This window comes from Microplitis mediator, chromosome 2 (assembly GCF_029852145.1).
Source record: "Microplitis mediator isolate UGA2020A chromosome 2, iyMicMedi2.1, whole genome shotgun sequence".
In the NCBI taxonomy this organism is placed as follows: domain Eukaryota; kingdom Metazoa; phylum Arthropoda; class Insecta; order Hymenoptera; family Braconidae; genus Microplitis; species Microplitis mediator.
Genome location: NC_079970.1, coordinates 2517802 through 2540876, shown reverse-complemented (window position 1 = coordinate 2540876; position 23075 = coordinate 2517802). Strand labels below are relative to the sequence as shown.

Sequence of the window (23075 nt, the reverse complement as noted above, 5' to 3'; positions counted from 1 at the left end):
TTTAAGTAGTAATTTTAAATAGTTAAGCAGTATATTTCAACGATAAACTGTTAATTATAGCAGTTTAAACATTAGAATCATAATTTTACTGATTGAAATGACATTAGTTATTGAACATAACATAAATAATTACAAGTTGAACTACAATTATTGTCAATCATTTTTTTCCGTATAGCAATATTTCATTCGCAGTTTTTGCGCAGGTCATGTACCCTGAGAATTTTTTGTTTTAATTAAATTTATATAAAATATCCGTTTTTGAATACAGCAGAGAATCCTTGATATTTGTTTCGTACAATTATAAATATTTATAAAATATGATTTTGAAAATAATATGCAGAGGAAGAGAATCGAGTTTTTTGCAATAAATTTGAATACGATAATAGCTTTTTAAACTTAGCGATAAATTGTGTAAAATAACATAAATAATGACTTGCGGTCGATGACAATAGGAAAAGAGTTGTCATGTTTACTATCGTTTATATTTATAAATATTAGAGACAAGGTTGAACAAACTTAAACAAACTTGTATAATTATTCATATCTCATACTCGGCTTGGTTCTGTATTCAAAAACGAGTTCTGTTTAAAAATATGGACAAGTTCCAAATAAATTTTTAGGTCTCCTTAGAAAATTTTTTCTGTCACATTTTAAAATTTTCTTGGAAATAGTTCATAAAAAAGTTTAAAAATATTTTTAAATAAATAGAAGATTTAAAAAAGTAATAACTGTACAGCCCATGAAGTTTGTTCATTAGAGTGTAAAATTTAATAATGACGTTTTTAAAACCACTCTCACTTGTACTCATGAACCGGAAGAAACCGCTAGTTACATACACATTAACTTGTTTAAATAAAATAAAACAATAATTTTTTACACCATACAAACTGTAATTTTCGACGAATTCTTGAAACAATGCTGGTTTAATTCTCAGTACAACTTGGCGAAAATACTCAGAGTATCATTATGTCCATTATTAATGTACATTATTCAATCTTTTATGCCAGCGCGATTGTATGTACAGGATAGATATCTCATTCAACTCGCTGCTAATGTTTTACTAATGAGATTTGAGTCATTACACGTATATTTATTATGCTGTCTATCTGATACTGCTACTCTCTTATATTATACCTACATCAAGATCTTCATCAGCTTTTAAATCATACTTTATTATAAATTCCGTATAAATAAATAAATAAATAATTAATTAAACTCTCGTTGCATTTAAATTCGATATGTTAATTTTAATTCATTTTTATCTTTCAATATCAGTGTAGTGATCAGTGCAATAGTTAACTCAATAACTTTCATTACCGTCCTCTAAAATATCCAATCTAATATATATGTAATGTACTATCGATACCTTCAATTAATTTAAAAAGACTAAAACTAATAATGGGCGACCGTGCGACCGATAACGATAGAACAGATAATGGAAAGATAACACGAGTTGTCAAGAGTCATTGAGAAATGACATATTTAATTGAGCTGCCAAGTCAATGATATTTTTTTTATACAATTAATTATCAGCAGTAATTTAATTTTTCTTAAATTCATTGAATAAAAAAATTTCAACGGTTGTCGTTGTTAAGATTTTTTCTAAAAAACCAGTCCATGTTTTTAAAAAATGATCATTTAATTACTTACTTTTTCAAGACTTGAAAACAGAAACACATTCTCTGTAAAAAGTCAAAGTGTTTTTTAAGTGGCAAGTTTTTTATCTTAAAAAATAAAGAAAAAAAATATAAAACATAAAACATGTTTTAAAAAGATAATTGTCAAATGTCAGAATAATTCAGTATATAAAAGAGACGATGGAGGCTCAACATAAAAATGAGGCAGGAAGTGACTCCCGGTTAGTAACTGAACACTTTGAGTAAATTACACCCATTTCTACCCCGTATCTGGTGCAGTGGCAGCAGCATACCGACATAGCAGTAAAAGCAAAAGTACCAGCAGTAGGACTACCAAAGAGCGACAAGAATGGTTCCGGAACGTCGGTTACGAATAACCGGATGCGGCCCGAAAATGCCCAAAAACCGAGACGAGCATAATATCAAGAGCGCATAGACTGACACCGTAAAACATTTGCATATTGTGGATGTGTGCATTAGAGTTTTATGTTAAATGACATTCGAGAATCTTTAACCCCATTGTCTTTATTATTTCAGTCGGACATTTAACGACGTATTGTCTTTTGTCTTTGTCGCTTTTGATGCTGCTCGCCGACACCATGCAGAGCTATATAGTCTGTAGTAACATAGAAGCATAGTGTCTATCTATCCCCTTGTTTTCTTTTTCTGGTGTCCATTATGCGATATGTCACGCTGCATAATGTATGTTCGCAATGCAAAGCATTACAACTTCCGGCGCATCATCCATGTCATTGTTTACGAGCAGCGCTCCATGACGGGCAAATGTATCCATCCACCACCTAACCGGGCAGCTCATCATGCTTTTGATCCAACGTACTTCAGGATAATCCCCATCCACGGGCACAATATTCCTCTTCGATGGCTTTCCCAAGACTTGGTTACAATTTATAATGAAAAACAAACAAATACTTGCTACCAGTCAAGACCATTATGGGCTACAGAAACAAATTATGTCAACATATTTTTCCTTTTAGCTAACCCATTAGCTAACCAACCAATTTAAGTAACGTTTATTTACTTTTTTTTTAACTTGTTCAAATGCAAAGCCTCGTTTAATACAATCGTAATAATACGCGATAGGAATTGTAGAAAAGAAAGTTAATGAGAAATCTTTTGGGGTTGGATAACAAAACAAGAAAGAAAAAAAAATTATATGAGCGACTGGAGATTGTAGTCATGAGGGTTGAAACAATGGGCCAGAATCGTAAGAAAGAGAAAAATAAAAATAATAAAAAATAAAATGAACAAGAACAAGAATAAGAAGGAAAATGAGAATGAGAAGAAATTCTTGCACGGCTTGAAATCTAGTACCCAGAGTTAACTTTTTACAAACTTCCGTCAGAGACAAGAGTACAGAGTTACTGATGAGGATACACATGAAAGAACCGAGAGAGAAAGTGAGACAATGATGGGTGTCTGGGCAATGTGGATGTGAGACGAAGAAAACGAATCGAGGACACTAAGAAACTGAGAAGAAGTTACTTCCTGGGTTGGTGCGTGCCAAAAGGCGGTTTTCCCGCTTTACATATGAAGCGCGTTTCCTATTGTTTTTTTTTTATTTTTTTTTCTAGAGCCTTCCCTTGCTGCCGCTTTATTTTTTTGCTCAGTGAATTATGGCACTGATCCACAACAGCGGAGGCTCTAGCTGTGCCCCCGAAGATCTCTAAGGCACAGACGCGACGCGAATTACTCGTTCTCGTGAACATAAACTGGCTAGAGCTCAGACAGACATTTTGACGTCCGTTAGCTTTTTCACCTACTGGTGGTGCAAGAAATACCGACGCCTCAGTCCTAGATGCTTGCTTTTTTACATGTCAGCATGAGTAGGCAAATTTCGCGCTTGCAAATGACGCAACTGGATTTCCTGGGTTTGGGTTAAGCCAGAGTTCGGTATAGTAGTAAAGTCTAGGGTTGGATGTGCCGTGATATGTGCTCGGTGTACGAGAGTTCAACTTCTCCCTATATATAATGTACATTCACTGGCAGAAGGCACACAAGGCATTTGCAATTTGAATATGCGACATGAGAAAATAAATATAAATAAAAAACAGATGCAAATTATGCCGTATTATAAATTGAACCGAATGTTAAATTTATTTTCCTTACGTTCACTATTTGCATTACAATCATTTTCGGATTTTATAAATTTTACAAAAGTTACTTTGCACTTTTCTGCCCCTACTCATACTTATTATTAATAATAATAATAATAATAATAATAACAGGTTTTTAGTTTTATTAATAAAATGAATCCTGTTTCTGTTAGCACGCCTGTTATTAACATTCTCATTACAAAGTGTATAATGCATCTCATTGTTCGCCACTAATGAGCTGTAACAATCTGATCCTCTCTCGTCTCCCATTTAGTTCAAAACAATTCTGGTTATTAATATAAATTTATGGATATATATCCAATATATTAAATGCAACCAATGGCGTAAATTCAACTCTATAGTATTTGTTTTTACCTTTTTGCGTTATATATATATATATATATATATATATATATATATATATATATAGAGATATATATACACACATGATATATATACATATAAATATTGGCAATGTGGTAAAGTGTCTGAGAACGTGAGTCCGAATGAAATAACTCTCATTCCAACGTGTGTTGTCTGGCATTTCTCGTAACACCGAAAACGTGCTTCTTGCTGATTGTCACCGAAATTAAAGACACCAGAAAGACAAAACAAGTATGGTCAAGAATGTAATAAATTTATCTACAGAATTACCTAACAAAAAATTATTAAATTAAACCGCTTCGTATTTATTTAGACAATTTATTAATTACCGATAATTTAAATGAATTGTTTATTTGAGAAACCCCATAAGTCAAGAAAACAAAATTTTTCAGGAAACACAAAAAACATTTTTTGGAAAAATTTGACATTAAAATAATAAATAAATAATTGAATACAATAATTTTAGTGTCTCTGGAAAAGATTCCAACAAGAAAAATTTAATTTTTTAACTGAAACTACTCAAAAAAATTACTCAAAGTTGATTGACTTATGGGGTTTTTAAACCAAACGGAAAAAAAAGTTATAAAATCATTATTTTTTTAAATGTTTCCACTCAAATCATTTATTACACTGATAAAATGAAGTATTAAATATGTATTTGAACTCTGAAACTCAGAAATTATAATTAATTTGAACATTTTAATTAGTCATATTACAATCAAAAATAAAATAACATTTGAAATTAATTTCCCAAAAAAGCGTGAATTTTAAATAAAAAAAAAAAAAATTATTTCTGTATAACTAAAACTGCACATGTTTATTTGAGTCATTGACTTATGGGTTTTCTCAATTAAATGAAATTGCTTTCACCCCGTTAATTTTTTTTTTAAACTCTGATTTGATGCATATTTTGATTAATTTCTATGGAGGGACATCCAAAGAACCTAATTTCGTAAAAAACATGACTTATGGGGTTTCTCAAATAAACGATTCAAATGTGACACAGCCTCATACTTTGGAATATACCCATACATGTATGAGTTAAAAAAGTGATCCTTGGACTTTTAAAAATATATTCTAACGACTTTGAAAATATGTTAATATATATTACAAGTATTAATTATTTTTTTCAAACGACGAGACGACACTGAACTCATTTATTTATTTCAAAATATGGGCGGGATTTTTTTAAATGTCAATGCTGGGTTTTTTTCGGTCCTCAAATGAGCCCGGATTCACCAGGAGTCCATGTTGTCCCTATGTATAGTTTAAAAAAAAATGTAGGGACCCATTTCCCCTTCCCTTCTTTATATATATATATATATTTAAATACATAACACTTTAAAATGCGTACATATAAATTTAGTTTCAATTGTTGGTAATAATTTTTTAACGGGTATTTTATAGGACAATATATGTTTTTGTAGGTCGGTAATTTACATATGTAGTGAGTGTTGTGAGGGAGAATCCACACTTGCACCCTGTGTACGTATATGCACACAAAGTGCAGTAGTAAAGCGACACGCGTGTTACGTGGAAAGCTTCTGCATGCAATTTATCGCTCCCACGAGCATAAATAAGGGAATGTACATAAATATGGCGCGCGGTTTTGCGGTCTGAGGATTTACAATGCATCACAATGTGACGCTGTTCAGCCGATCGATAAATACCGATTATCAAGGAAATAAAATTCTAAATTCTTTCATGTAAGAACTTTAAATGATACCGGTGTAATATCGTAAAAAGGTAAATCCTCAGCATGCAATGCGCGTCTGCGTACTTCTACACCGCACTTGTGGATATTTACACCAAGAATTTAATTGTCTACACAGAAAAAAAGGTGAGTCAAGAAAATATTTTGGAAGACAAAAGTTTTTGAGAACCAAGTCAAGATTTTCTTGACCCAAGAGAATTTGTCGGTTAAAAAAAATTGGTCTTGGTCGGAGACGATTTCTACTTTATCTGATAAAATTTAGGTTTCCAAAAAAATTTTCTTGACTCAAGAATATTTACCTTCAGTCGAGAATTTTTTTTTCTGTGTAGCGGGTGATAAATAAATGAAAATAAAAAAATGAAGAGACAAAGAAACTGTTGCAACAGGTTTATCTATCACAAGATGATCGACGGCCGTGACCGGAAAGACTTTGAATTATACAACACGTTGCGTGTTAGACCCTCCACAATCATTTCGCCTGCCGGTCTAATAAAACCTGCTGAAACGATCGTCGACTTTGAGCAATTGAGAAGTCACAGACACGCTAGTACTTGTTACCAGTAACTAGTATTTGTAACAAGTAACAAGTATTGCAACTAAATCTAAACTTGTCTCTTTCTAATCGTTACCTGCTCTATTTGTACCTCATACACAACTTCGAGTCACTGAGAAATTTAACTTTTTTTTTATTTATCACCTAGATAACTTGCCTCATTTATATCACACATTATCTTATAAATTTATTTTCACCTGAGGCTAAATTATTTATATTTTATCGTATAAAAATAATTCCACTCATAAAGGAAATAATAAAATGATAAAAAAAAAAATTACGTATGTGTACTCAAATTACTTGAGGCTTTATTGATGAAATCAATACTGCAGCACACGTATTAACTGATAGGACATGAGAACAAGTTATAAAAGACATTTTTCCTTACACATATAATGTGCGCGCGCGTGTGTGTAGGATTAATATTGGTGTTGGTGTCTAACGAGAAAAGGAGTAAAGATATAGTAGGAAGATGATACACAATGTAAGCAGGTTTCTTGTGACTCGCGTGTCGGCATCTTTTGAAATGTGGAAACCTCTTTGGTATCTTTCTCAAGCCCATTGTTGTTTGCAAAAAATAGTTAGCGTAAGTTTAAGCCTAGTGAGGAAAGAAATAATTAATTACGAAGAAAACCGTAAATCATTAAGGCGAATTATATGAAATACATGAGCAACCTGGCTGCTCTATCATTATCCTCAGGTGCAAATGTTAGATTTATGATAAATGATCTGATCTACCCAATAGCTTTTTAAAAACGTATTACTTTTTTTTTATTTCGATAAAACCAAATGGCAATGCAATACCCTGTTGGTTAGGTTACATCTGTGCCGTGTGAACTCCAATCTCGTTTGATAACTTCGGCATAAGCATAATCATCTAAACATCTAAACATATATGTAAATATATGTATATATGTGTGGCAACCTCATCGATTGTTGTATTGGTGAGTCTTATACTCAAGACACGGTAAATCAGACAGCTCGAAGATGCATACCTGTCGATGGCAGGTGTGCTGGTGGTTCCTGTGGCTTTCAAAGGCTTGTTAGATTATTCATCTGTATGAACAATGTCGAGATATATGTCTATATTATACTATATCACACTGATGTAATAATAAAGTTTATGACTGCAAGTAAAGTTGAATATTAATTTTCATTGTTTTATGCTAATAGAAAATTTATTGAATTACTTGGGTAAAAGTTTAGTCATTGATGTGTTTTGTGCTTAATGTGGATGCTTGTAGAATTAAACTACTCTCTAAAACTAAATTAGTGAAAAACCACTAATTACTTGTGAATATTCACTAATCTAAATTGTCCAAAGTATACGACTATGAATTAGTGACTATTCACTTTTTGAATTAGTAAAAAAAACAACATATAGAATTAGTGAAAATTTCACTGATTGAATTAGTCAAAAATGCACTAATTCACTTGTTGACGAGGATTTATTTGGAAAAATATTGTATCGTTGCTAATAATATTGTATCAAAATATTATTATTATTATGATTATTATTTGTAATTAATTATAAAATTTTTTTAGCAACTTGATCGACTAAATTAACAATTAAAATTACTTTCATACGGTAAATATTTATATCATAATTATAACTCATAACCTGAATCTATTGTCAATGATGGTTTTGATTTAGGTTCGGTAAAAAAAGTTGGAGTAAAAATATAAAGCTATTAAAAAATAACAAGATGTATTATTTAGCAACTAAATTAGGTTTTATTTAATTAACTTACTTGAATTAATACTGTTCAGTTGTATTTAAAAATTATCGTAATTAATTTTGCCCTGAATTTGATAATTCAACGATAGAATAAAAAGTCCTTAAGCGAGGCGCCACTAGTAATCATTGTAGAATCCGGAGAATCACTAATGAATTAGTGAATCTAATTCAAAATCACTAATTTTGTAGTGAATTTTAAGATCACTATTTCAATTAGTGAAATTTTCACTTATTTAGTTTTAGAGAGTAGAGACACAACAAAGCTTTGGTAATTTTAATTTTAATACATTGAAAATAATGCACTGAGTGTATTACCATAGTGATGACCAACTCAAAGTGCTTTTGGTATTTTGTGTTGGTATATAATGTTTGCCGTAAGAATTTCCGGAGTAATTTAAGCCTCGGTGAGCAAAGACAATGGGACTAATTGTCAAAATGTAACTGGAAAGATTTATTTAAATTTAAAAATGATTAACTCGAAGTTAACTTTTTACTTAACTGTTGGTATCTCTTGTAAAAAATAAAAGGAAAGGAGTTGAGCTGAGTTGAGTTGCCGAGTGAGAGAATAAATGAAAGAGTTCTTGAGGAGGAAAAGTAATAGGTCAATTTAAATATGTAAAAAATAAAAAGTTTAAGCAAAGCGGAATTAAAAATGAGTTTCATAATTATTGTAAAAGTTTTTTTGTTTGAGCAAAAGGTTACGGGAATAAAGTTATGTATATAGATAGATCTCTTTATTATCACATTGAAAAAATAGTTTTTATTTCATGATATTACTTTAGCTCGAACGATTTTCTCAACTTACTCATTCTTCTATTCATGTCGAAAAGTTGTGTTCATGATGAAAAGTTGTGTTAGTTTAATGTTTGCTGTGTAAAGTATATGCTGGTAGTAGTGAATGCTTTTCTTACTTTTCCTTATACGGATGGATACAGATGAAAGTCTCAGAAAAGCTCTTTTGGCTTTTCAACCTCCAATAAGTCGAGCCCGTTGGCAACAGCCCAAAGAACAGGTGTTATCACCTTTAAGTTTTATTTTTTTCTCTATCTTGTACCGAAAAATCCGTGTGTGAAAATTTCACTATGTGTGTTTATAAAAAATATAAGAAAAATAAGTAAAAAAGAAAGAAAGACGGTATGAGTAGCATTAATAAAATAAAAAAAAATCTACCTCCAATTTTCAGATAATATATTTGCTCTGGTTGCCTTACTTCTCAACGATTCCTTTCAAACTTTTCTGCGTTGTGCGACTTTTCCACCGAGCACAAATAACATGCAATCAGCTAAAAGCATATTTCACATCTCACTTTTACACAATTGAAAAGCTAAGCGAAGAAATATGTTTCTGAGAGAAATGAGCAAAAATGAAAATGTACTTCTTGTTCGTGTTATTTTATTTTTTTATCCTTATCCTTATCCTTTTTTCTTCTCTTTACTTACTCTTTGCTCTATTTTATTTTATTTAGCTTTTCAGTTTTACTTTTTTCTCATTCCCTTTATTACCATGCTTTTATTTTAAACTTTTTTTATTTAACTTTCTTTTGGTCTCGCACTGCGTTCTCCACATCGTTTACCTTTCAAAATGATCTCTTTCAATTTAACCCCGAGGAACTTTATTTTGATTTTATTTTTACCTCCAATGACTCAAACGTGCTTGCACACGATCCTTTATATATTTTAAAACATTTTTCTGTTTTTATCCCCGATATATTTTCTATTTTTCCTATTCCGGGATTTGTAGCATTACCTCATTTTTTAAAAATACCGACACTCATAAAAATAATCATAATAACAATAAAAGAAATCATTAAGACTAAAGGAAAAAAAAATAAATTAGTGAAAAGATAATATTTTTAATTGACGCAGCAGTGAAGCGAAACCCTCTTTGAAATAAAAATCAGCAATTTAAATTTAAACGAGATACTTTTTAAGAAAAATATAACACCGAGGGATATAATGTCTTTTTATTCTCATTTTTTGGACAAAAGTCATTCCGCCCGTAGTTATAATAATCAGTGGACCGTGGACAGCCACGTGTCACTTTTCTCAATGCCCGTCGCCCGATATCTTGCCGACATTTTTTGTGGTAGGCCTCATTGTTAGCAGCTCACCCTTGTGAGAAATTCAATGTGGGTATTCAGGCGGGCGAACAAGTCTCTCCATTCACATCAAAGCTGACGAAATATACGTCTGGTACTCTCTTGTTTCTCAGCTCCCCCATTAAAATCTAAAAAAAATAAAAAAAAAACCATAATAACAATAACTAAAACAAATAGCCGAGAAAAACACACCCACACTTAATAAATTTATTTCGCATTCAAGGAAAAAATTTTAATAAAATTCAGTTCAATCGTCCATTTTATATGCATAAACTAAATAATAAGTGAACTCGCTGTTCGGATAAAAAAAAGTTTTAAAAAATGGGAAAGCATAACACAGACAGACAGACAAGAACGTTGGCACGTGAGGGTTTAAACGAATGCAAGTGTGAGCTTTTGGCTCGCGTTGTAGCTTCTCCACTTCTCCGGAACTATGAATCTCGGACACCCTGGAGCGCCGAGAATTACGGGATTCTCTTATTTATAGTTATCGCTTTTTAAAACGTATTTTCTGGTCGCGGAGATACACGTGCAGCATCAACACTAACACACAAACTACAGTACAACAGCAGCAGGAGCTAAAAAAATTTAATACCCACCCTCATATGGAGACCGAGCATACGACCATCCGAACACATAATATCCTTCGTATTCTCGTACACCCGACCCACACTCGATCTAACCCAGTGTAGGTTACTACAGTACAGTCTGCTGCAGTATAGTACTACACTACACTACACTACACTACACTACACTAGGTCCTCTCTCTTTCAGCATCAGCAGTATATACTCTTGTGGCACCCGATCTACGGAAATCGAATGGTTGCATTCGATGAGCCACTCGATAAATTTACTAGTGTAGTCTGCAGTGAATCTCCGAATTCAAACAAAACAATCTACGGGTAGACAATGAAATGGAGATAGATATAGCCAGCTAGCCATCTAGTGAGATAGATAGATTGCCAAATAAACGGATAGAAGAATGTGTAAATTAAAATCCTGAAGAAAAGGAATTACAAATATCTGAATGGAATTACCGATAGGGTATTATCTTATTACAATTGCAGGGCGCCGTCTAATCATCATTGGAAATTCTCATTCGACCCGTAACACTATTCTCGGGGGATTTCCTGAGGAATTTCTAAGCCTCGACGCTATACTACATTATCCCAGAGGCTCTCACAAGGATCTTCTTGGTCTCGGTGGTTGGATCTGAACCAGCTCCTAGTATGAGACGTAACACCACCCGTGAATAATGGATTCTACCACCCATACTTATAGTCTCTCAATAATTCTACTTACTCGCCCTTACCACTGTACCACTGTACCACCAGAAGCTATTTCCCTTCTCCGCCTCTGCTCGCTGTCCCCAGATCCAACACTCGTACGCTTATCTGCGCTTCCGACTCTATATCAATCTGGCTTATTGCTCTCTTACATCTCATCTCGTTTCATGGGTATGATAACGTTCGATGTATCGTCATTGGCCATCACAATATTAATCCCTAGGTAAATTTCATTGTAAAATTACTTAGTATCCCACAATTAAAAATTAAAGGAGTTTATTTCTGTAATAAAACTCCGAATCAAAGTGAGTGCGGATTTAAATAAAGTCCAGATTACCCCGAAATCACTCGCTGAAAAAAAACTACCTATTTACTCCGTATTCGAAGTGATCTTTTTTAAAACTCCGGGACTTCGAGTGATGAACTCGCCCGAGTCAAAATACAAATTCTAGTTTAGTCCTCAAAAGTCTCAATTCCGTTGATGTTTTATTTGCCGCCCAGAAAGTAACTCTAGTACTCAAAATCTTCAATGAAAACTATGAGGTCTAAATGCGAATAATTTATCGATTGTAAATTATAACTAAGGCCTCAAAATCCTCAACGAATGAAAAGTTATAATTTGGACTTTGAGAAATTTTAGATAGAAAAGGGAGGGGAGAGAATACGTCGAATGAGACTTTTGAGGTTCAAATATGTGGATAAAATTATTCCTGTACGTTTTGAGTATTTTGAGGCTCTATTCCAGATTATGTTATTCCAGTTCAGTCCTCAAAGTGGTAAAATTACTCGTAACTACTATTTTGAGAACTTTCTATACTGTTGTCAATCTTAAAATTCTAAATTGATCCTCAAAAACTTCATTGAGAACTTTGAGACGTAAATCCGAATTTGTTTTTCGACTGGGGCGGATTTGAATAAAATCCGAATTGACTCCCGGTTTTTTCAGTGTCGACACTTTGACTCTGAAACTAATGGATAAAAGCAGGAATTATGTGTACATGAAGAGACACATTAAGTTATTAATTTTCGTGGGTGAGTTGTAATTTCAGTGCAGAGTTTATTGCACGTACGTGGCGGTGGATTAATGCACGTGAGTTACAAACAACGCAAGAGTTGCTTGGTTGATAAGATGTATAATATAGTTCCTTTGTATATCTTAACGAGACTAAATGGAGCTTTGTAGTCGATGGTTCTTAGCAAAAGTTATATATTACCACGTCTGCCCGTGAATTTTCACCCAGTTCGTGCTTATGTACATACATATAAATATATATTCGTGCTTTCAAAGCGAGTCCAGATAACTAACTTCATTGTCTGTGCCTCCAGGTTAAGAGCTTCCTCAGTTTTGTGATTACATGCATTATTTAACACTAAATATTTCACTACAATTTATTTACTTAAATATTTTATTTTCACGGAAAATTTACCGCAATCATCATATTTTGATCCGAGCACTCGTCTTTGGCTTAATGTCTGAGAAAAAGCTCAAAATTACTGATTGGCCGAAATTATACTCGTGTTAGCTGCACTTTAAAGTAAATATTTATTTTATAAAATGAATTTATTAATTATTGTGTTCATAATTCTCTCGCGACTAAAAGAGAGATTTAAGGGAATAGTTTCGTAATAAATAACTTAAATTCTCCATAAATAAATATGCAGTGAAAATTTTGTGTTAACTATGATTTACATACTCTTTTGTATGGATTCTCACATAAATTTTGGGTTGATTGTGTTAGCAGCACAAATTGTTCTCTGGATAATGGAGAAATTTTTTTAATTGACTAAATAAATCTGTGCTCGTTTTAAATTTTTAAAAGGAAAAGACCGAAGGAATTAATCATAAGAAAATATACTTTGGATATGAAAATGTTTTTGATAAATTGAGTTTTAGTTTCGTAAGCTGTGACGTCATCAGAAAAATCCGATTTCAAAAATTAAATCTTCTCACGAACTACGAGCTCGAAAAATCTTTGGAATTAAAAGAAAAACGCCCGGATTTTTGACAAAAATTTTTTTTGACTCATTAATTTTTGGTTTTCATTAATTAATAATTAATACGTCAATTAATTACGGAATTGGATATGAAAAAATATAAATATTTACTTTTTTTGATCTTTTATTGCACTAGAGCGTAAATTTATATTTAAAATTTGATTATTATCATTATTATTGTTGAGGTTTTTTTTTTTTTTCAAATAATTATGAGTAATTATAAGTACTTTATCTTTCCGTTGGTCGCACTGAGGGATTCCCTCGCCCAAAGTCAAAGAAAATTCCCATAATAGAGCGCGAGTTACTAAAAAAGACCCGACCAACGGGGATAATTATCGTAACTACAAAATATAATGAGTCATATATTTTTAGTGGATTCAAAATAATAATTCAAATTAAAACTTTTTCAAAAGTTGAATTTCAAATTCAAATTAATTAAATATTTTTTTTTGTTACAGACGGACTTTACAGAAGCCGAAGAAATTTTGGTAAGTCAAGTAAATAATTATTATAATGACTTTCATGGCACGGTAAACTTGAATACCTGCATAATTTGAAATTTACAACAATTAAAATATTTATGAAAAGCGCGCATTACTTATGACTTATAAATGATAACAATTTATTTATAAAGTTTTATGAAGAGCTAGTTATATATATTAAGCTGGAAGAATTTTTTTAAATCCAACCGTAAAATGAATAATTAAAAGAGCTTATGGAGTAAAATAATAATAATTACGGGGTGTAATTTTTTGTTGAGCGGATTCGCGTCGGTCTAATCGTATATATATATACATAATATCGTATATTTTTATTATTTCTGTAGATTTCAGTGGAATTTATTGTTTTAACAATACAAAATCCCGGTGGCAGGAGGAGAGAAGCGTAAAAGATGATAAAAAGAGTATAGAATAGAGAGTAGAGAGCGTTGTTCGTTATCTCGAGACCGTGGCGCTCGATTTATCTTGGTACATAAATAATTTATAATACCGGGGTCGTCGTATAGAGAATATAAGCGAGAGATGGTATAGGGTATAGTTGAGAATAGAGTATGCCGTAGTGTGGAGAAGTACCATAGGGTGAAGTGTATACGTTTAACATTGGGAAAAGTGCACGTTCTTCAATGACAACCTTCAACCTCTGTATACTCTACCTTCCTCTTCCTCTTCTTCTACCTCTACCTCTACCTCTAACTCTGCTCTATAACTCCATACTCTTTTCCTCTTTTCTTCTAATACTCTATTTCTATTTATTCTCTTATGCGATTCGGGTAGTTCTTGCGTAGTCTTTTGATGCAACTAAACAATATCACGTCCTTTAGAGTAAAGGTAGAAAATAACTTTAAAACTTACTACTGACTCTTATAGATACTCTATATATTTTTATTTCATTATATTTATCCATTTCTTATACTCAGTCAATAAATTTAATATCCACATAATGTCTTTCGTGATACGTAATATATATATAGATATATTGTGTAAGAGATGTAGACATAGGAAACTGACGGGGATATTGAGTAAAAGAATATAAGAGGGTAAATATAAAATCAACAAACCGTAGGTTCGATAAACTTTTTCGAGATTAATCTCTCTCGATAGATTCAGTAAAAATAAAAATATATTTTATTTTTTATTTTAACCAACACTGATTTTAATTACAATATTTATACAAAAATAATTTTTGTTGCAAAGTTACTTATAAATGAAAATTCAATTATCTGTAAATTTATTTGAATTTTAAAAAAATTCAATGAAAATCTTTAATGGGAGTTTTAAAATGCAGAGAAAAATGGTCTATTGAAAAAGTTGTAATTGTTTCCAAGCTATTGATTTAAAACAATTCGAAACTTTAATTATTCATTAAACAATTATTTGAAAACCAGCGATGGAAAGAAATATTTTTTTTTTCTTCTTTATATCTTAAGAGCTCGGTAAGTTGGAAAAATTATTTTCCATCAATCTCAATGTCATGTATTGTAAGTTATATCTTTTCTCATTTGTTATGAGGGTTCATGAGCTTTGTCAAGATTTTTCGGATATTATTATTAGCTATCAGAACAAACATTATTCTTTTGACTAACAATCGATTTGTAACGAAAAAAAATTTAGCCTTTCGAAAACTTCACATTTGAATAAAATGAAAATTTTTTCCGTCTAAAAATATCACAAGAGTTTAATTCAACACAGGATTTTACTCTTTCAATACCACTCTCATCATAAAAAAATTTCGAACATCACTTATAAATATCGCAGACTTTTTTACTCATTCTCGATATTAATTAGCAAGAAATTACCAATCGATTAAAAAGGAGTATAAATAATTAGTCACTACCCCCGAGAATAACCATAACTCGAGACATCCATTGAATAATTAATAAAAAATATCTCGTCTATCAGAATACATCCATAAGATATAATATGAAGAAACCCAGCAAAGGGTATTTAGCAGATATAAATATTTGATTCGTCGGTTGCCGGGTAGCAACATGCGCTAATATCAATCGTAGACAGCGCCACCTTTTCAGCCACCACAGTCGACCTCTATATCTCTCATTCTCAACTCAATACTTTTTTTACCATTATTATTATTAAAGCTTTTTTTATTTTTTTACCCGTTTTATTCTTTCGCAAACCCCACGAGCCCTGCACCTGCGCTCCTACACCGCCGCCCACTGCACTACCAGCAGGTCCTCCTCTAACTTTAGCCGCGATAACTCCTCGCCTGACGACAGGAGAGCTGAGTAGACAGACACTCGGCTGACGTTGAGCTATTCATTTATCGATTAACATCAAATATAGAACACCGACTGTATATAATCATTCATCCCTAGTAACAACCAACTATTCCCAGTTGTATGCCTGTCTGCCACAAAAATCCACAATTCGATCGTTCATTTCTCTCAAACTACTGTGTTATGTATCAGTACTCAACTTTTTCTCTAGCACATTATCATTTTTTTATTATTTTCCGGCTTTTCCTCTTCCTCTTTCTCTTTATTATTTATCTAGTTTGTCTTATCATTTCGCCTTTACTCGCCGCATCGAAATTACTCCTCTATTCTCCAGTCATATCGCGCTTTGAAAAATATATTTTTCATACGATTAAATTTAAATGAACTCACAAATAAGAGATATAAACTTTTAAGTAAATTTATAAACAATATTTAATAATTAATGGGATTTTTAAATTAATAATAAAATTTTTTAGAAATCTCTTAACTTGGATACTAAAATAACCGACTAAAATAAGCCAGCAGACTCAAGTATGAAAAATAAAAAAATATTATAAAATGCTGGAACTTTATTACCTCGAGCTTTTTCCCAAGTTACCGCAGCAAAAGATATTTAAATGAAATTTTCGCTGGGATGTGGTGAAAAAAAAGGATAAAAAAATATGTTGCTACACCAGGAGCTATTGCCTTCTTTATTGGGTGAAACTATATCGTGTCAGTATGATCTTGAATATGTGATGCTATATATATATGTATATATATGAAGCTTAGAATCACACGGTAGAGGATATTGTACGTTTCCACTCCTCTGCAATAATATATTTGGTTTTTCTAGATTGGAAAATCCTTCTTACTTTTACTTGGTCTTTTTTGTTTATAACCTCAGGCATTTCAAACTCAACTAAATTAAAATTTTTATTATTCTTCAGATTGTTATAAAGAAAATAAACGATACAGTTTTTTAATAATAACAGTCGTTAAATGGGAGTTTATACTCACTATCCATATCTAAGTACGTCCTGAATCTTAAATTTTCATATTTTTTAATTAACTTTAATTACACGTTTTTTTACTAATGGTAATTATGGATTATTAATATATGAAACTGCATTAATTATGAATTTTAATCTTCATTTTGATTAATTAGAAATTTGTCTTTTAATGTTATTTTTTTTCAATCAATTTTTTCCGTGGAAACTAAAATTCCTGCTAATTTTTTAGAGAGCGACGGAATTATTCCCAGTGTGAATTAGCAAATTTTTTCTTTATTCCTCAGTCAAATTTTATGATTATCAAAATTTTTTTTTTTTAATTTTTGAATTTTAAAAAAATAGTTTTTACAAAAATACGTAACTTTTTTGGCTTTGCGAACATTTTTCAGGATTTTCATAAATTTTGTATCTAAAGTTTTTGAGTTTCAAAAGTTTCATTACGTTTTTTTGATAAATTAATTTAATCAAAATATATATCAAAATTTTTACCTAATTTTTTTTTAAACGCAGCATTAGTAGAAAAAAAAATTTTTAATGTCAATGAAAATTTTTGTTCACCGAAATTATGACCATGACCAAAACTTTATTTGTGCCAAATTTCGTTAACTAACTGACCCAAAAATTTTTTGAAAACGATAAATCTCGTCACCTGAAAAACTTTTCATTGACACAAAAAAAAAGTAAAAAATTTGTACTACGCATTAATCATTGATTAAATAAGTATCATATATTTATTGAATATGTAAATAAAAAATTATTCACGCTCGGCCGATTTTCGATAATTCTCAATACAATAAAATATGAACCACAACTGTATTAGTGTCAGCCGAGTGAGCAGCACACTTGGCGCAATAATAATTGTAACAGGTGACTAAGAAATTTATTTATCAATTACAATATTAATAATTATTTTGAATAAATTTAAGTGAAAATTAATGAATATTATTTCGACGATAAAATATTGCGATAGCAGACATTTGAGTTATAAATATTTATAAAATTGTAATATGTTTACCACAGCGCGTAATTTTTATCTTGTTAATTTATAAAAATTAGTATCAATCATCTCTTGAATTTATAATTAGTTAAGTAGATGAGATAATAATAATACTTGTAGAAAGTTTAAGATTTGAATAAATATTTTTTCAGAGCGTTAAGTTTAGATTTTAGCTGTGGATTAGGTTAAAAATATATTTACAAGAATTTATTCTTGCAATGTTTCTGTAATTCTTTTTTTTTTTTTTAATAAATTTTATTAAATGTTTGTACGTGGATGATCTTAAAGGCGTTCACCATGAAACTCAAACCGCGAATCAGGCCACGTATCACGTTACATCTCCTTGTAAGTTTCTCACTTAACGTTGACGGTGCTCGACACTCGGTCTAGGCTACGCTGCCACGGGATTTACGATAAATTTCTCCATATACTCTATTGCTAACTTAGATAACTATATACTATGGTATATAATAGCACAGTAGATGGATAAATAGATAGATTGACTTGGAAATTATCAATCGCTTTAATCACTGACATGACATACAAACCACTAAAGTTTTTTTCATTTTTAATATTAAGTTATGAAATTTGATACTTGAAAAAATTTTTAACGTTATCGTAAATCGTCTTTGTAAAATAATAAATTTTGATTTTTTTATGATTATTTTCGCAGTCATATCTCAGATCTTGACAAATTTTAAATTATTGATAAATTGAGGGATAAAATGTTTCAAAACTTAAAATATGTTAATTTTATAAAAATCATTATAAAATTAAATTGTTAGAAAAATTGTTTTTGGTAAACATCAAAATTTGAGACTCAATTTTTTAGGTTGTTGTAAAAAATATTAGAAATAAAACAAAAATTTTGAAATGAACAGAATTTCAAAATCATCCGTTGAAGAAATCAATATATATATATATTGATAAAATTTTTTGGCTTTATTGTAAAGAGAATCTTTAAAAAATCAATTTTTTGACTGTTTAACTTTTTTCTATTTCAATTTTTAAAATTTTATTAAAAAATTTCTAATCTGTAATAATTAATTATAAGTCATCAAAATGACTAAAAATTACAGCGTAACACAATCGATTAAATAATAATAAAAAGTATCTAATTCGCAATTTATAGCTTCCACACATAAATTTTTGATTTTATTCAAACAAATAATTCACGCTTTAAACCCGAGTTACAGCGTTTGGAATTTAAATTTTCGTTATAAAAAAAATAAAAAACAAAGAATATAAATTGTAATTTTACCATTTTATTTAACAAATTTATAAAAACAGGTTCAGGTGTTAATGTTATTTTAAAAAACAAAGACTAAAGTTTATCGATAATAAAAAAAAATATATGCGGCTTAAAAGCAAACTGATGGCTATAAATGTTTTTACACGAACAATTTTTATGGCTTACTACAGCTATGGGGATTACATCGTCACAGTGAAGGTTGGACGGGAATAAATTACTCTTTGTTTTTGTTCTATCCATAAATCCATCTACCAGAGAAAAATAAAAAAAAACCTTTTTAAAATATGTGCCTTAAATGGTTTTATTAACCGTATCCGGTGTATGTACACGTTAATGACATAAATAAAAGTCAATTTTTAAATTTTACCGCGCGGGTGCGTTTGCCATTCGCATCTACAGCAAAAACCCCATCGGAACATTATAAATAAATTCTCGTATTATTTTTGGCGCTACCTCTTCAACATATCGCGTAATCAAATAAGTTATTGGTATATAAATATATACATGCATATATACATACTGTATTTATTTTTCAAAAATATGTATGTATCAGGATTATTGATAGCATCGTGTGTTATTAATATTCATGGGTTAGAGGATCATTTTTTTATTTTTTTGACGTATGCATTTTATTTCATCACCCGAGGGTCTTCACTTTACTTACATATTCGTTCCAGTTAAAGTCCGACGCCATCTTTTTAAAACATACCATCAGTGAATATCTGCACCTGCGCTCCTATCCCTGGAACGAAAGAAAACATTATCTAAACATTACTGCTATTAAAATGGTAACGCTTTCATTACCATTCAATGTATGTGTACATATATATACATATATATTAAGTATATGCCTTTACTGCCAAATCCAGATGATAAAATATATATAAATATGAATTACGATTCGAAAAAAATATTTTACAACGACGAAATTTTGAAATAAAAAATAAAATATATCATGAAAAAATTTGTTCATGACACTCGTGAAAAAACGTACATAGTTAATATATATATAAAAAAAAATAACCAATTGATTTTGTTTTAAAAAACAATGAGCTCTGTGTATTTAGTTTGATTTCAATCCGAATAAAAAATGCAAATTTCGAGTACAGTCTGAAATTATTATTTTTATTTAAAATCACATAAATAAAATATTTTTTCTGTTACATAAATACTTTTTTTTTTCACTCATAGTAAAAAAGTTTTTTTTTAAAAATAATATTTTGTTTGATGAAATATCAACATGAAGCTCAATTACGTTGGAATTTTTTCAGATTGTACGCTCACAGTAGTTGGTATGTTGTATTTAATTAAATGAAGATAGAGAAGTATTGATATAACGTTTAAAATTGAACTTTCAATAATGTTGAATTGTTCTCTCTTATATTTTATTAAATTTTTTTTTTAGTTTATTTTTTTACTATTGGAAAGTTAAATTGCTATAGAATGACGATGCAACTGCTGTAGACAACAAGATATATTGACGTTGAAATTTTATTAAATAATTGACATCAAATTATAATTAATTTTACTTTTTTTTACTATTTTCTATATTAATTTTTTATTAAATTAAATTTAATAATTTGCCTCGTCTACAAAATACCATGTCGCATTCCATCCGGTTCGCAAAAAAAAATGTAATTTCATATATCTTTGTGTAGTATATAATACGTACATAGAATATAGTAAATTATTTTGGTCATCGTATCTCTCCGGTTCGTATCACCAATATCCGTGATATTAAATTCCAGTTTTAATTAATATCTAATAACTAATTAAAAATTTATTAACATCTAATAATTGAATTATTAATTTACAACTAATTTTCATTTTAATTATTCATATTTACCCTCCATCTAACTCCAATATAATATAATTTTTATTTGAATACATATTTCAAAAACTTGATCATTTTTTTTTACAAATTATGAAATTTTTTAAACTTTTTTTATGGTCAAATTGACATAAAATCCCGTGTAGAAAAAGTTGATTACAAAAAAGTTCATAATAGTGTACTTCAAAATTTGAATGTACCTGAAGATCGGAACGTTTTACGCAAAACAAAAATGAACAAATTTTTGTAATTTGACTGCTTAAAAGTGACTTGAGGGGTAATTGGGGTCGGCTGCAACTTTTGGCTGACACACTAACACTTATGCGAAAGATTTTCAAAATCTAGATCTAGTAGATTTTTTACTTTTCATTTTGTTTTTTTATTTTCGTTCTACGAAAAACATTCCGATTTTTAGGCACATAAATTTGAGACACTTCTGAACTTTGAATTGATCATTTTTGGAATTTTGAAAAAATTCAAGAGTAAATAAATTTTCAATTTTCAAACCCCATTTTTGAAAAGTTCTTACAATAAATTTAAAAAACGCAGCACAATTTTCAAGTTGAAAACTTTTTTGCTTTTGAATTTTTTCAAAATTCCAAAAATGATCAATTCAAAGTTCAGAAGTGTCTCAAATTTTGAAGTTCACGATTATGAACTTTGTTGGGACATTTCCAGAACAAAATGTTTTTTACGCGGGAAATTTTGAATCAGAATATTTTCTTTCAATTTCCGATTAAGTAGCCAATTATTTAATAGTTTCGTTTTTTATTGAAATCATATTATTTTTTATAGATTTATATTGGTGTACTTTGAACCGTTAGTTCTCTATATAATATAAGTAATTTACTTTTTTTTCTACCGGCATAGTATATTTTTCGTTTCTCCCGAGCCCTTTAAAAGTTTAAAGGGCCAACTGTACCGGCGTAAGAAGCAGCTGGTAGTCGTCTGAGGTCGTCTGATCTTTTACGGTTCTTTAAAGCCACCCAGGAGAGTCATTTGAACAAGGAGTCTGCTTCCGGAAAGTGCAGGTATATAATACACTCGGGCAAAATGGAAATATATCAACGTTTCATCATTGTGTACCAAAGAAAACCAACAACAACAAAAGAAAATTTAATACATAGACTTTTATACATATATATATAGGTTTTAAAGTACACAAAGGTCCAATGACTTACAGATTTACGTGTTTTCTCAACAATTACTTGTAAATTTATGCATTTCGGTCTAAAATATTAAAAGATTTTATCTAGTTTTCAAACGGTCCTCTCGCATAAACTACTCACTCTAGGTTCATAGCCCTCTGGACCTTTTTTATAGTAAATTTAACGAGCTGTAAAAAAGATTCAATGCAGTTTTATTGTATCTTCAATAATTTAGACAGAATTTAATTTCAAAGCTCTAGAAAATTTCGTCCACCATTTTCCTCTACCGTCAACTTTAAAATTAAAATTGCGGCTCAGCTATCAAAGATACAGAAAATTTATATCAATAAAATTTTGTAGTAAATTCAATTTCCTATAAAAACTGTCTCCATGCCTTTTAACTTAGAGTCAATACTTAACGAGTTACAGGCATCAAAAGTCTAATAATATCCAGGTAATCAAAATCCCTCATAAATATCGTTATTTATTTCATAAATATCAATTAGAATCTACTCTAATTATCACTGAAAATTTATTGGAGTTAATAAAAATAAACAGAACCGTCTGATAATTTACTTACTTAAAATTCATAAGCGACATTA

The 23075-nt window shown here is 30.3% G+C and overlaps 1 protein-coding gene across 4 annotated transcripts in view; it reads left to right on the top strand.

The window, feature by feature from the left end:
- Nucleotides 1-23075, top strand: part of LOC130664075 (growth factor receptor-bound protein 14-like) — a 242030-nt gene that overhangs the window by 116527 nt on the left and 102428 nt on the right. For all 4 annotated transcript variants that reach the window (XM_057463782.1, XM_057463784.1, XM_057463783.1 and 1 more), the window contains one exon: nucleotides 13978-14007. In XM_057463782.1, the coding sequence (XP_057319765.1) occupies nucleotides 13978-14007 (30 nt within the window). The remainder of the gene's footprint in view (nucleotides 1-13977; nucleotides 14008-23075) is intronic.